This window comes from Lagenorhynchus albirostris, chromosome 2 (genome assembly GCF_949774975.1).
Source record: "Lagenorhynchus albirostris chromosome 2, mLagAlb1.1, whole genome shotgun sequence".
Taxonomy (NCBI): Eukaryota; Metazoa; Chordata; class Mammalia; order Artiodactyla; family Delphinidae; genus Lagenorhynchus; species Lagenorhynchus albirostris.
This window is the reverse complement of record NC_083096.1, coordinates 39,371,080-39,384,056: the sequence shown is the minus strand read 5'-3', so window position 1 is coordinate 39,384,056 and position 12,977 is coordinate 39,371,080. Positions and strand designations below refer to the sequence as shown.

The 12,977-nt window shown below is 41.8% G+C and overlaps 1 protein-coding gene across 2 annotated transcripts in view; it reads left to right on the top strand.

The window, feature by feature from the left end:
- KCNH1 (potassium voltage-gated channel subfamily H member 1) overlaps nucleotides 1-12,977 on the top strand; it is a 409,184-nt gene that overhangs the window by 25,053 nt on the left and 371,154 nt on the right. For both annotated transcript variants that reach the window (XM_060130812.1, XM_060130802.1), the window contains exons 2-3: nucleotides 5,626-5,749; nucleotides 9,500-9,606. In XM_060130812.1, the coding sequence (XP_059986795.1) occupies nucleotides 5,626-5,749; nucleotides 9,500-9,606 (231 nt within the window). The remainder of the gene's footprint in view (nucleotides 1-5,625; nucleotides 5,750-9,499; nucleotides 9,607-12,977) is intronic.

Here is a 12,977-nt window from a genome sequence, read left to right as displayed (position 1 = left end):
AGTTCCCTCTGTGCCTACTTTCTGCAGGGTTTTTATCATAAATGGGTGTTGAATTTTGTCGAAAGCTTTTTCTGCATCTATTGAGATGATCATATGGTTTATATTCTTCAATTTGTTAATATGGTGTATCACATTGATTGATCTGCGTATATTGAAGAATCCTTGCATTCCTGGAATAAACCCCACTTAATCATGGTGTATGATTCTTTTAATGTGCTGTCAGAATCTGTTTGCTAGTATTTTGTTGAGGATTTTTGCATCTATATTCATTAGTGGCAATGGCCTGTAGTTTTCTTTCTTTGTGACATCTTTGTCTGGTTTTGGTGTCAGGGTGATGCTGGCCTTGTGGAATGAGTTTGGGAGTGTTCCTCCCTCTGCTATATTTTGGAAGAGTTTGAGAAGGATAGGTGTTAGCTCTTCTCTAAATGTTTGATAGAATTTGCCTGTGAAGCCATCTGGTCCTGGGCTTTTGTTTGCTGGAAGATTTTTAATCACAGTTTCAATTTCAGTGCTTGTGATTGGTCTGTTCATATTTTCTATTTCTTCCTGGTTCAGTCTCAGAAGGTTGTGCTTTTCTAACAATTTCTCCATTTCTTCCAGATTGTCCATTTTATTGGCATAGAGTTGCTTGTAGTAATCTCTTATGAACCTTTGTTTCTGCAGTGTCAGTTGTTACTTCTCCTTTTTCATTTCTAATTTAAATAATTTGAGTCTTCTCCCTTTTTTTCTTGATGAGCCTGGCTAATGGTTTATCAATTTTGTTTACGTTCTCAAAGAACCAGCTTTTAGTTTTATTGATCTTTGCTATTGTTTCCTTCATTTCTTTTTCATTTATTCCTGATCTGATCGTTATTATTTCTTTTCTTCTGCTAAGTTGGGGTTTCTTTGTTCTTCTTTCTCTAATTGCTTTAGGTGTGAGGTTAGGTTGTTTATTTGAGATGTTCTTGTTTCTGGAGGTAGGATTGTTTTGCTATAAATTCCCTTTTAGAACTGCTTTTGCTGCATCCCATAGGTTTTGGGTCATGTGTTTTCATTGTCATTTGTTTCTAGATATTTTTTGATTTCCTCTTTGATTTCTTCAGTGATCTCTTGGTTATTATGTAGTATCTTGGTTAACCTCCATGTATTTGTATTTTTTCCAGATTTTTTTCCTGTAATTGATATCTAGTCTCATAGCGTTGTGGTTGGAAAAGATACTTGATACAATGTCAATTTTCTTAATTTTACCAAGGCTTGATTTGTGACCCAAGATATGTTCTATCCTGGAGAATGTTCCATGAACACTTGAGAAGAGAGTGTATTCTGTTGTTTTTGAATGCAATGTCCTATAAATATCAATTAAGTCCATGTTGTTTAATGTATCATTTAAAGCTTGTGTTTCCTTATTTACTTTCATTTTGGATTATCTGTCCATTTTGACTTGGTTGTAGAAATTGGAATTTAATGACGTGTTTACATGACAATGATGTGATATAGTATGATTTGGTTTCCCTTCCTGCACAGCTTTTGTTTTCTTTGATGTTTCTAGTTTTCTTTTCTGCCCCCCAAATTATATATGTTTACTAAACTTTTTTTTTAAAATTTTAACATGCCTCAGTATCTTTTTTTAAAAAAAATTTTATTCATTCATTTATTTATTTATTTTTGGCTGCATTGGGTCTTCATTGCCGCGCGTGGGCTTTCTCTAGTCGTGGCGAGTGGGGGCTACTCTTCATTGTGGTGCACGGGCTTCTCATTGTGGTGGCTTCTCTTGTTGTGGAGCATGGGCTCTAGGTGTGTAGCTTCAGTAGTTGTGGCACGCAGGCTTAGTAGTTGTGATTCGTGGGCTCTAGAGTGCAGGCTCAGTAGTTGTGGCACATGGGCTTAATTGCTCTGCAGCATGTGGGTTCTTCCCAGACCAGGGCTTGAACCCGTGTCCCCTGTATTGGCAGCCAGATTCTTAGCTGCTGCGCCACGAGGGAAGTCTGCCTAAACTTTTTATGTTATTCCAGATTATCAGGAATATCATTAACTCCTGACCTCCTTTATCTCTAAATAACTTCTCTTCTGGAACTTCTGTTCTCTGAAGCAATCCGTATTGAATGTTTTCTATTAGCTTCCTTTCCTGCTTTCTATATTTGGAGCCACTTTTTTTCCTAGTTCCCATGTTGTCTTCTTTCATGTATTACTTCCTCATTTTGCTGATACACATCCTCAAGTAACTTCCTAAGAAAGAATATATGGGAAATAAATTTCCCAGATCTTACCTGAAGATCATATCTGAAAATATTGAAAATATTGTTATTCTACCCTCAGATTTGATCGTTTAATTTTAAAAAAAAGTCTTCTGTCCTATTCTTGTGTTGTTCTTTCTGCTCTTCTTATTAGGATGCATGCTGTTTTTCTTGATTGATCTTCTGTGTCTTATTTTTTTATGTCTCTTTCTGTACTGTACTCTGTGAGACTTTATTTTGTCTTCTAACATTTATGCTGAATTTTTAATTGTTACTTTGAATTTACAGGAGCTCTTATTTACTTGTTCATTTGTTCTCCTATGGGTCTTCCCCACCCCCACCCCCACCCAGCATCTTGTTTTTGTTTTATGGGTATATTGTCACTTGAGTCTTTCTGAGGATACTAATTAGTTTTTTTTCTTTTTTTAAGTTCTTCTTAAGAACTTAAGAGAGAGAGTTAAACTGACTAGACTTCACATGAACTCAGGGATAATTCAGTGAATTTTGCACTTCTTTTAAGGCTTAGTTACTCAGTTCAAGAAACGTGAGTTTTTTCAGGGAGAGAAGACCAGCATGAAGGGTTAGCTTGCCTCCAGAATAAAGTCAGAGCTCCCTGATATTCAAGACCTTTTGCAGTCCAGTCTGCAGGCTCACCTCCTGCTCATTCATCTTCCTGGCTGCCCTGTGTGTACACCAGTCTGCTCTGTGTCCTGTGCTACCCGACCTTTGTTCATGCTGGGTCCTCTGCCTGAAATTTTCTGTTCTTCCCACAGCCTCTTACATTTACCAGAGGCAGGCGTCGTATTTTCAGTTCTCTATCTATTTTTGTGTCATCTGTGGCAGGTACATTTTAGGCATTGAAAATGTTGAAGTGAATTTTACTCATCCTTCCAGACGAGAGCAACTTCCACTGTGACCACTCAGAGACACAGTCCTTTACCTCCCTCGAACAGAGTTAAGTATTTCATGCCCTGTTTAGGTAGTAGTGTGCAGGCCTATTTGTTCTGGTAAGTTCCCGAAGGGCATGGGCCATACCTTGTCAAGCTGGATATCCCAGCGTTTTGCATTGTGCTTGATATACAATGGGAACTTGAAGTATTTGTGCATATATAGGGAGAGACAGAGGGAAGGACTGGCTGTGTATTTTTACTAAAGGCATATTTATAAGATTAGCAGGTTTGCAGATTCACTTCATGATCGTGCTGTTTTCTGTTCCTTTTCAGTATATCAAAGCATTCCCAAGAGTACATTAAGAGTAACTTACTGTATTACTCATCACAATAGATATGTACACAGATGCGTATCTTCAGTAAAGAGAAAGAAATTGCACAAATAAGTGATAGGCGCTCTCTAAATTTAGCCAGGGGTTAGAACTTTGAAGCTGTGTGTATTCATAAAATGAATCCCTCTAGTTGAAGTCCCTGCTCGACTGACAGTAAGCATAGCCTCCATTGCTAATAAATAAGTAAGTAAGCTCTTCTTTCATTTTAATTCTGCTACTTCTGACTGTGGAACCAATATTGTTGTTTTATCTGATGCTGAATCTCTGACCCTATGAGGCTCAGGTTGGCTGCAAGTGCCGTAGCCCATGAGGTCAGCAGTGCCCACGTCACCACACCCAGGGGTTCTCAGGGAGGAGTCTTACTTCCAGTACACAGCTGAGCTCTGACAACTTGGAGTAAAAGGAAATTTTGAGCAGGAAATGAAGGAGCCACAGCACCCACCTTAGATTGGGGAGCCAGGCGTAGGGTCCCGGGTGGCCCTGAAGGCATCTGCAGGCTGGGTGAGGGATGCAGCCATGCTCTCCCAGCAGGAAGGCGTGGATGAGCACCCCACCACCTGGTGACCACCTGCTAGTTCCCTCTCATGTCCACCGTCAGAGGCTCAGGTGCATGGGGTCCATCTGGCTGAGGTCAGGTCTCTCTTGGTGGGGTGGGGAGCCACTGCTGCAGGCCCTTTAGCTGTCAGCTTTCCTGGTGGCCGAAACCACCAAGCAGAGACATCACCTTTCACCAAGATTGCTCACACTGGAAGGGGCTGCAGCAGATTGTGAGGGCACAGTGAGGTAGGGACCATCCTTTTGGACCACCAGAAAGGAACAGATATCCAGGTACGCTGTATAGCTGGAGCACTGCCGAGAGTCTTCTCAAAGCTGGTGGCAGCTAAGCTGCCCACTCAAATCTAAGAGCCTTCGAATGTTTGCAAGTGTTAATAAACAAACCAAATGTCAGAAAAAAGAGTAGATTATGGTATTTAGCTATTCCTCCTGCCTCTCCTTCCTCTTTTCCTCACATAGATAGGAAAGGATGGTTACCCATATTGTGCATAAACTGTAAATGCTGTACTAGAACAAAATTAACCTCCCAATTAAATGAGGACATTACATGTCACCATAATTCCACTCCACATAGTGTATATATATAAACAAAACCCCCTCCGGTTTACAACAAAAGAAGGGTCTGTATGTGTGTCCTTTCATTCCTTTTTTTGGTCGGGTGGAGGTGTGGAAGGGGTGATTATTCTGTGGAGGGGAGAGAGCCAAGCCAAAATAATGATTATATTGAAGTTCTGGATGTTATTTGCTTAAGGTCTTGAAAAGAGAAGAGGGACACTTGATTTCCTGAGCACAAAAGGTATCGAAGACTTCTGATCTTTAAAAATGTGGAAAGTGGTGAGAACACGCTAAATAGCCCAACATATCTGGCTTACTTAATCCCCGTATCACAAGTGAATGGTGGGCCGGTGCTCCATGAAAGAGCTCTGCAATGTGCTTTCTGCGGCTCCATGATTTCAAAATCAGTAAGAAAGTTTTTGTCATTGCCAGCATCTTGATCAGGTTCTATAGAGCCCTAGCATTAGGAAGGTCTAAGTCACTTCTTTATGGAGAGGAAGGCTCTCTGGTGTGTGTATTCCAGGAGGCAACCTGCTGTCCCCTTGCCTTTCTAAGAAGGCCTTTTCCTCCAAGGATCAGCAAATATTAATCAGGGTGCATAAGGCCAGTTTGTAGCTTCTGCCCAAAAGACTGACAGGGCCAAGATGCTGGATGGAGCCCAGAAGAAATTACTTTTGGATTCTCTCTGGCTCCACATTACCAGCATAATCTCACGGAGATGAAAAATTAGGACTTGAGTATGTCTTACGGAAATCACTGGATTTCTGCCGAAAACGTTGGTTGGTTGGTGAAGCATGCTTCCTTTGGAGTACAGAAACTTCAGCATTTGCATTCCAAATATTCAGTTCTAAAGCTCTGTTCTTCTGTATTCCTCAGAGGGCCATTTTGGAGGGAAACAAAAATACCTGGATTGGTTATTATTTATGTCCTCATTGATTCTCAACTAATGTCTTGCCTCATATGCCCTTTTCTTTTCTCCTTCCCCTTCTTCTTCTTCTGTTTTGTTTTTTTTTTTAACAGATACTAATTTTGTATTGGGGAATGCCCAGATAGTGGACTGGCCTATCGTGTACAGCAATGATGGATTTTGCAAGCTGTCTGGCTATCACAGGGCGGAAGTGATGCAAAAAAGCAGTACCTGCAGGTATTTATGTTTGGGGTTCTGTTCAACACTCTATCATGGTATCTTTTTGGAAAAAGAAACTGGCTTACTCAGCTTGGGAATTTCCTTTCATGCAGCGTTCATTCAGGAATATTTATTGCACGATCATCTCTAGTTCACACACTGTACTGGGAAAATCAAAGAAGATCTAAAACATAGTCCCTACAGCTAATGAATTTACAGTCAGTGACATGGGAGAAAACCTAGAAAAACTCAGGAAAATCATTTTATCAATAAAATGTGAACTCAAAATTTTATGAGGGTTTAGATGGAAATTATGTGAAAGAAGATTAAGTGAAATCAAATGAAATGGATGATTTTAGATGATTAAATTAATTTTAAAACACGTATGGCCGTTTTTTAAGAATAAACAGCATGTTGGAGACAAGGGCCTTGTTCATAGGGCTTTTCATCAGAAAACGAGAAGAGAACCATGTCTTGCTGCCTTGTTGCTGTCACATCTCTCTCTGATCACTGACTCAAAGGCAGAAGCAAAGGGTGCTGTGAAGCTTGTGCATTTGACAGGGTTCCTAACCAAGCAGCGCCCTTGGGCCGTGGCACTAGAAAAGCTCTTTTAGAGCATCTTCAAGGTGTCCTGTGGAGCGTGTGACCCGGACCCTGTGCTGCCCCAACAAGGTCTTGGCTCCACAGCCTTTGGCGCCTCTCACTCCTCGCCTTCCTCAGAGTCTTCTGTCTTCAGTGGTGTTCGCATGCAGTGGAATCATCTTCCTAAACCTGCTACACCCAAAAGTGAACTCATCTCCAAAGGGTGGAAAAACCCATCTGACCCAGTCATAGTCTTTGGTTCTCAGAAGTTGCATTTTCTTGATATTAAATCAGCCAAGTAACTCATTTGGTGAAAAGTATTAAATGTTTTGAAAATATTATCATTTTCTTAAATTTTAGGTTTTTGGGACTGGGAAATGGAAAATTGAAGATTCCCTCAAAGGAGAGGGGTGGGATACGGAGGGTGGGAGGGAGACGCAAGAGGGAGGAGATATGGGGATATACGTATATGTAGAGCTGATTCACTTTGTTATACAGCAGAAACTAACACACCATTGTAAAGCAATTATACTAATAAAGGTGTTAAAAAAAAAGATTCCCTCAACGGTTTAAAAATGATGACTCAAGTATTACGATAGAATTCTCTTATATTCTCGGTGTGCTGTTATCCTCTTAAGTATCTGTGTATGTGCATCTGTGTCTCCATCTGTACGTGCACGTACACAGTCAGAACACACTGGGAGAGTGAGCTTCGCTTTTTCGTGTGACTTGAGCAGCCTTTCCTTACCTTTCTTGCTTCTTATTGGCTATAGTCAGACACTTTAAGAAAATCAGATAAGAGAACTGGATAATTTAGCCAACTTTCTTTTACGCGCAACTCTAAGAAACTTATTTAATTCCCTGAAGGTGTCCCTTCTCTAGAAGGAAAGTAAACGTGCCTTTGTGTTAGCCACATCCCTAATTGCTCAGGAGCCTTTTGGCTTATTTCTTGCATTGCAGGCATCTGAAATCTAATGTCCAGACAAAGGAAATGTACACCTACCACTAAACTACAACTTGAAAAAGTACATAAGAGTAAGGAAAGCTGGGCATAATTATGGTACTTCATTGATTTGAAGACTCCACTTTGCAGGGATTGGTTTTACCTTGTGAAGGAAATTGCCAGCCTATACAACCATCACATAAGTTGAGGTCACTTATCTAGCAAATCCATTCAGAAAGGGAAAGTGGGAGGAAGCTAAAAAGGCCTTAGAGCAAAACCAGCTAAGTAAAATGGTTATAGAGCTTAAGTTTTTGCCTCCTGGGAGAAAGAAATCCTCTTGTTCTCAGGCATGGCTAATTTAGTCTTGATCTATCCTTCTTTTTAAAGGTAATTCACCAAGCTCAATTATCTGTTTTCCTGGTTTATAGATGAAGAACACAGCCCCAAAGCAGAGTACTACATGAGATGGGCTCACGGGGAACCACAGATAATAACATCTCTCAGTGGGCTGGGAAGGGACGTGATAACAAAAGTGACACAGAATTCATAAAGTCAATAGCTAGGGCACTTTTCTTGCAGGGTGCTGGAAAGTGGAAGCTCACAGTAAGCCCACGGCTGTTCCAGTATCAAGCTGAGCATGGCGCTTGACTTGGTGGTTCAGGAATTGTGCTTGATAACTTCTGAGGTTCTTGTTAGTTCTGAAATTCTGTGATTCTATGATTCAAGTCATCAAGAAAAAGCTAAATTGCACAGTTAGGTATGCGCAGTTTTAGAAGATGGGTTGTGTATTATTTGGGAACCCACGCCGCTGCTTCTATACACTACATAAGCCTTGAGGGCTGAGCATGGCTGTCCTTCCTTGTTGGTGTCGTCTGAAGGCCTGGGGTGGGCAGGAGACATGCTTGGGCGGGTCCATGGGCAGCCTTTGTTGGAGGACTGGCTTTTCCAGCCCCATTGAGGGATGGTTTCTCTCCTCTCACGTTTTGTTAGTGTCGCTCAGCCTAGTTGTTGGGAATGTTATCCCATTCCTAGAGGGAAAAACCTTGGTCTTCAGACCATATTCAGTGTGCGGACCCAAGAAAATGGACAGTCCTGGCAGTTTTCCTTCCTCTGCTGAGAACCAGTATTAGTAGGAAGAAGCTTCTACTATCCAGAGGTTTTCTCTAATTTTTTTTCAGGATCCTTATTTACCCTGTTAGTTTACTTTTCTCCAAATTGTGAGGAGCGTGGAGAAGTATTAGAAAGAATTTGTAGAATTTGATCATCTGGATTTATTCAACCCAGAGCTCTTTTTTCTTTTTGAGTGGTGGGGTAGGAAAAAGAGCTGCACAGACAGTGGCTGAATCTTGTTTGCTGAATCTTCTTTTCTTTCCTTAGCTACAGTATGTCTTGATGTTTAGAGCATCAAATTGCGCCCTTTTTATTGTTTGGTGACTTTTTTTTTTTTTTCCTATTCTTTTGTTTAATTTGTTAGGAATTAGAAGAGGAAAAATCTGTGGTCCAGATTTATTCTGCCATCCTTCTCGGGACGTCTCTCAGAGTTGTATTTCTAAAATGCAGATCTCGTTATGTAACTCTTTTGCCTGAAACCCTTCAGGGGCCCTCCCTGCATTGCTTTCGGGATAAAGTTTAAATGACTTCACCTGACCTGTAATGCCATGGTCTCCTCCATGATCTGGCCCTTGCTTACCTCTCCATATTACCTGTTGCTAATTTTCCCCTTACTGTCTACATTCCAGACATATGGAACTGAACCGTATTCAGGTTCCAGAATTAACCTTCTCTCACCTCTGTGCCTTTGCACATGCTTGTCTTTTGCCTAGAATGTTTGTTTCCCTCCTTTTCTCAGCAGATTTCCACCTGCTCTTTAGATCTCTTTTGTTCTTGCCTCTGGGAAGCCTTTTCTGACCACTCAGACAGTGCTCTGTGCCTATTCTTAGTGTTGTAATTCCTCATGTGTTGGTCATACTATTCTCTAATCTACTGTTTTCTGATCTACTGTTTTCTAGTGTGTCTCATTCGACTGTCAGTTTTGGGGGGACAGGGATGGAGTCTTGATTCCAGCTCAATCAGTAAATCGTTTTTGATTGAACAAATGTTTTCATTGTGTGTGTGTGTGTGTGTGTGTGTGTGTGTGTTCCACAGTGCACAGCACAGTGCTGGGTATAGAGCAGGTAAAAACAGATGCTTGTAGAATGATAAATACTTGTTCATCTAACTTGGGCTGTTTGGTTGCTTTGCAGTTTTATGTACGGGGAGCTGACTGATAAAGACACCATTGAAAAGGTGCGGCAAACATTTGAGAACTATGAGATGAATTCCTTTGAAATTTTGATGTACAAGAAGAACAGTGAGTATTCAGACCATTCTGAACCATACCTTGATGTGCTTGGAAGAGTAAAATATCTCCTCTTTCTCTGTTGCTGTCTTAGGTTTTCTTTTCTCCCATCAGCTAAATGTTGTTCCTTGAAGCCAGTGTGTATGTTGGGGTAAATGGTATGGATTGATGAGTTACAGTTCTTCACATGAGCATTTGTACTTGTCACTAACCAATTAAGACTTCTTGATCTCTTTTCTGCCCAGAGTTAGTGTTTTTCCTATTGGTTTCCTTATGTTGAGTTGTTGGCCTAAGGCACTTGTAGACTTTAAGGCTTCTTAGGTGGGGAGGGAGGAGGTGGGTTAGAATCTCTGTCCAGTTCACATTTGTATCTATCTCCCTATAGCACTTAGCACAGCGGGTAACACCAGTAGATGCCCAATTAAGAGTTTCTAAATAAAATTTTGTTTCCCTGGTGACCCCAGTTTTCTGTCAGAGACAGTATTAATCAAATTAATACTGTAATCACTGTTAGTCAAAATGTATTGTTAATTGGTATTTGTTTTGTGTATAATAACTTCCACAAGTATATTAATGAAGAATCTAGGTCAATAGCTATACACAAGTATAGAACTTGCTTTCTCTTAGCAGTTTCCTGTTGAATGGAGATTAATTGTATTGGAAGTATGGAAAGTGGGCTGTATGGAAACATAGCCGTAGCAGGGCTGCAGAGATGTTGAAGAGTGCTTTGTTTTTTAAATTTAATATAATTTTTATTATTTTTTAATTTTTGGCTGCGTTGGGTCTTCGTTGCTGTGCGCGGGCTTTTCTCTAGTTGCATCGAGTGGGGGCTACTCTTTGTTGCGGTGCAAGGGCTTCTCTGGCTTCTCTTGTTGCAGAGCATGGGCTCTAGGCATGCAGGCTTCAGTAGCTGTGGCACGCAGGTTTCAGCAGTAGTGGCTCGCGGGCTCTAGAGCGCAGGCTCAGTAGTTGTGGTGCACAGGCTTAGTTGCTCCACGGCATGTGGGATCTTTGCGGACCAGGGCTCGAACCCATGTCTCTTGCATTGGCAGGCAGATTCTTATCCACTGCGCCACCAGGGAAGACCGAGTGCTTGGATTTTCCAAAACACTATTTGGTTGTAAGAAATCCTGTTCTTTATATGTAGGATTGAACTAAGTAGGTCATTGGTTCACTAGAACATTTCCAGAATGGCCCAGGTGGCACGTTAGGATAAGTGTTTATTTTGGTGGCATTCAGGATGATATGTTTTGCTCTGGAAAGCAGTGGGCACATGTGGCTTTTATCTGGAAGGAGCTGGGACTTATTTTCAGTCTGGAGTGTTGGTGCAGGCAACTGAGAGGACTCTTTGCTTGGTGGCCAGTGCAGACGCTGAGCTGAGAGATTAGCTTTGGGCATCAGCAACTCTGAGAGGGTTGGTCCTGCACTTTCACACTAGAGTTGCTGCCTTGTACCATTTCACCTCCTCAGCCAGTAGGTCTAGTTCCTACCTCGAGACCTACCCTAGTTCCTACCCTGAGACATTTTGCCAAATAGGCCTGAGAAGAATGAGGTGAAAGACTGTGACTGGCTCCGTGCCAGCCCTTCCTCTACGGGAGACACAACTCAAAGCAACAACTGTTCCCAGGAGCACGCCAGCAGTGCCTTTGCATGGGAGGGGTGGGGTCTGCCCGTGTGCCCAGAGCTAAGGGAGTGAGTTAAAGGTTTCCCACACTGGTAGCTTTGTGTCCTGAACAGTGTGGATTTCCCCACATCACAGACTACTAATCAGGTAGGCGTATCACAAAGATAATGCCTTGCGTTTATACTTTGCTTCAGAGTTTTCAAGCTTCATTAGACTATGCATTTAACTTGCTCAAAGTCAACTCTACATGGTGGGCATAAAAGGAAGAGAGAGGGAAACATAATTAAAACTGAATTAGTGATTCCACTTGCTATTCTCTTCAGTGGGCATGTACCCCAGAGTGAGTATGAGATGGCAGGGGGGAATCTACTGTTCCCTCAGCTGCCTCGGGGGCTGAAGGCCTCGTATTGTGAGTATCTCATCGCACTGAGGGTGATTCTGGTACTTCCGGTTCTGTACGTTAGGTAGACATGGCCTAGGCATGGAAGCCAGTCAGTTCAACTGATGTTTTTACCAAAGAATCAGCATCTCTTCCCTCCCTGGAGGTTGTGGTGGGCTTATTGAGAGAGACGCATGCCAGTCTCCAGAGAGGCATGTCAGCCTGGGCATGGACTCTACTTCATGGATGATGTGAAGGCATTCTCAAGAGCAATTGTGGTCATATGCAACTTCTACCCTACCCTTTGATTTTAGAAAATACACTCTGTGGAAGGTATGACGCCACTCTATTTAAAAATGTTGAGAGAGCCCTGTGAGGTAGTCATGGCTGACGTTACGTATCTCCATTGTATAACAAGGTAAATTCCTCACCCGAGGTCATGCCGAGCCAGGACCTGGTTTCCAGTGCTTGCTCCATGGCTGTTCTTTCCAGACGGGGTTGATTTTAGTCGGGGCACAAGGCAGGGCCACCACATATGGTGGTGCAGGCTCTACCCTGCATGGGGGCAACCAGAAACCAGTTTGCTTGCTAGGTCCTCAGTGCACCCTGGCCTAGAATTGCATCTGTGCTGAGGGAGGAACTTCTCTTTCTAATTTACACAAGGATGTCCAGTGGGCTGGCAGGAGTTTCGTCCAAGGCTAAGCCTGTACGTAAAACATGAAGCAGACATGCATGCAGATAGTGTTGGTTTCTTCCTAGGAACCTGTTCACTGTCCCCAACTCCTCCAAATCTACCCTCACCTGAGGAATTTAGAAACTTCAAATTATTTTTTAAGCCTGGGTATTTTACAGTTGCACCAAATTCTATGTTTTTGTTAATGGCTTTTTACTGACCAACTACAGGCATACCTCAGAGATATTGTAGGTTCGGTTCCACAAATTTTTTGGTTTTCCAGTGCATGTAAAAGTTGTTATAGTGGTATACTGTAAACATAACTGTCTATTAAGTGTGCAGTAGCATTATGTCTATAAAAAAACAATGTGTATGCCTTAATTAAAATTAATTAATTTTTGGCTAAAAAATGCTAATCATCATATGAGCCTTCAGTGACTTGTAATCTTTTTGCTGTAGAGGGTTTGAAATATTGTGAGAATTACCAAAATGTGACACAGAGACATGAAGTGAACAAATGCTGTTGGAAAAATGGTACCAATAGACTTGCTCAATGCAGGGCTGCTACAGACCTTCAACTTGTTAAAAAATAAATGTGGTGTCTGTGAAGCGCAATAAAGCGAGGTCTGACTATACTCTGTCAGACACTAGGCTTGCTCCTAGGAATGCGGTTACGAAAAGACAGACCCAGCCTCTGCTCCCACAGT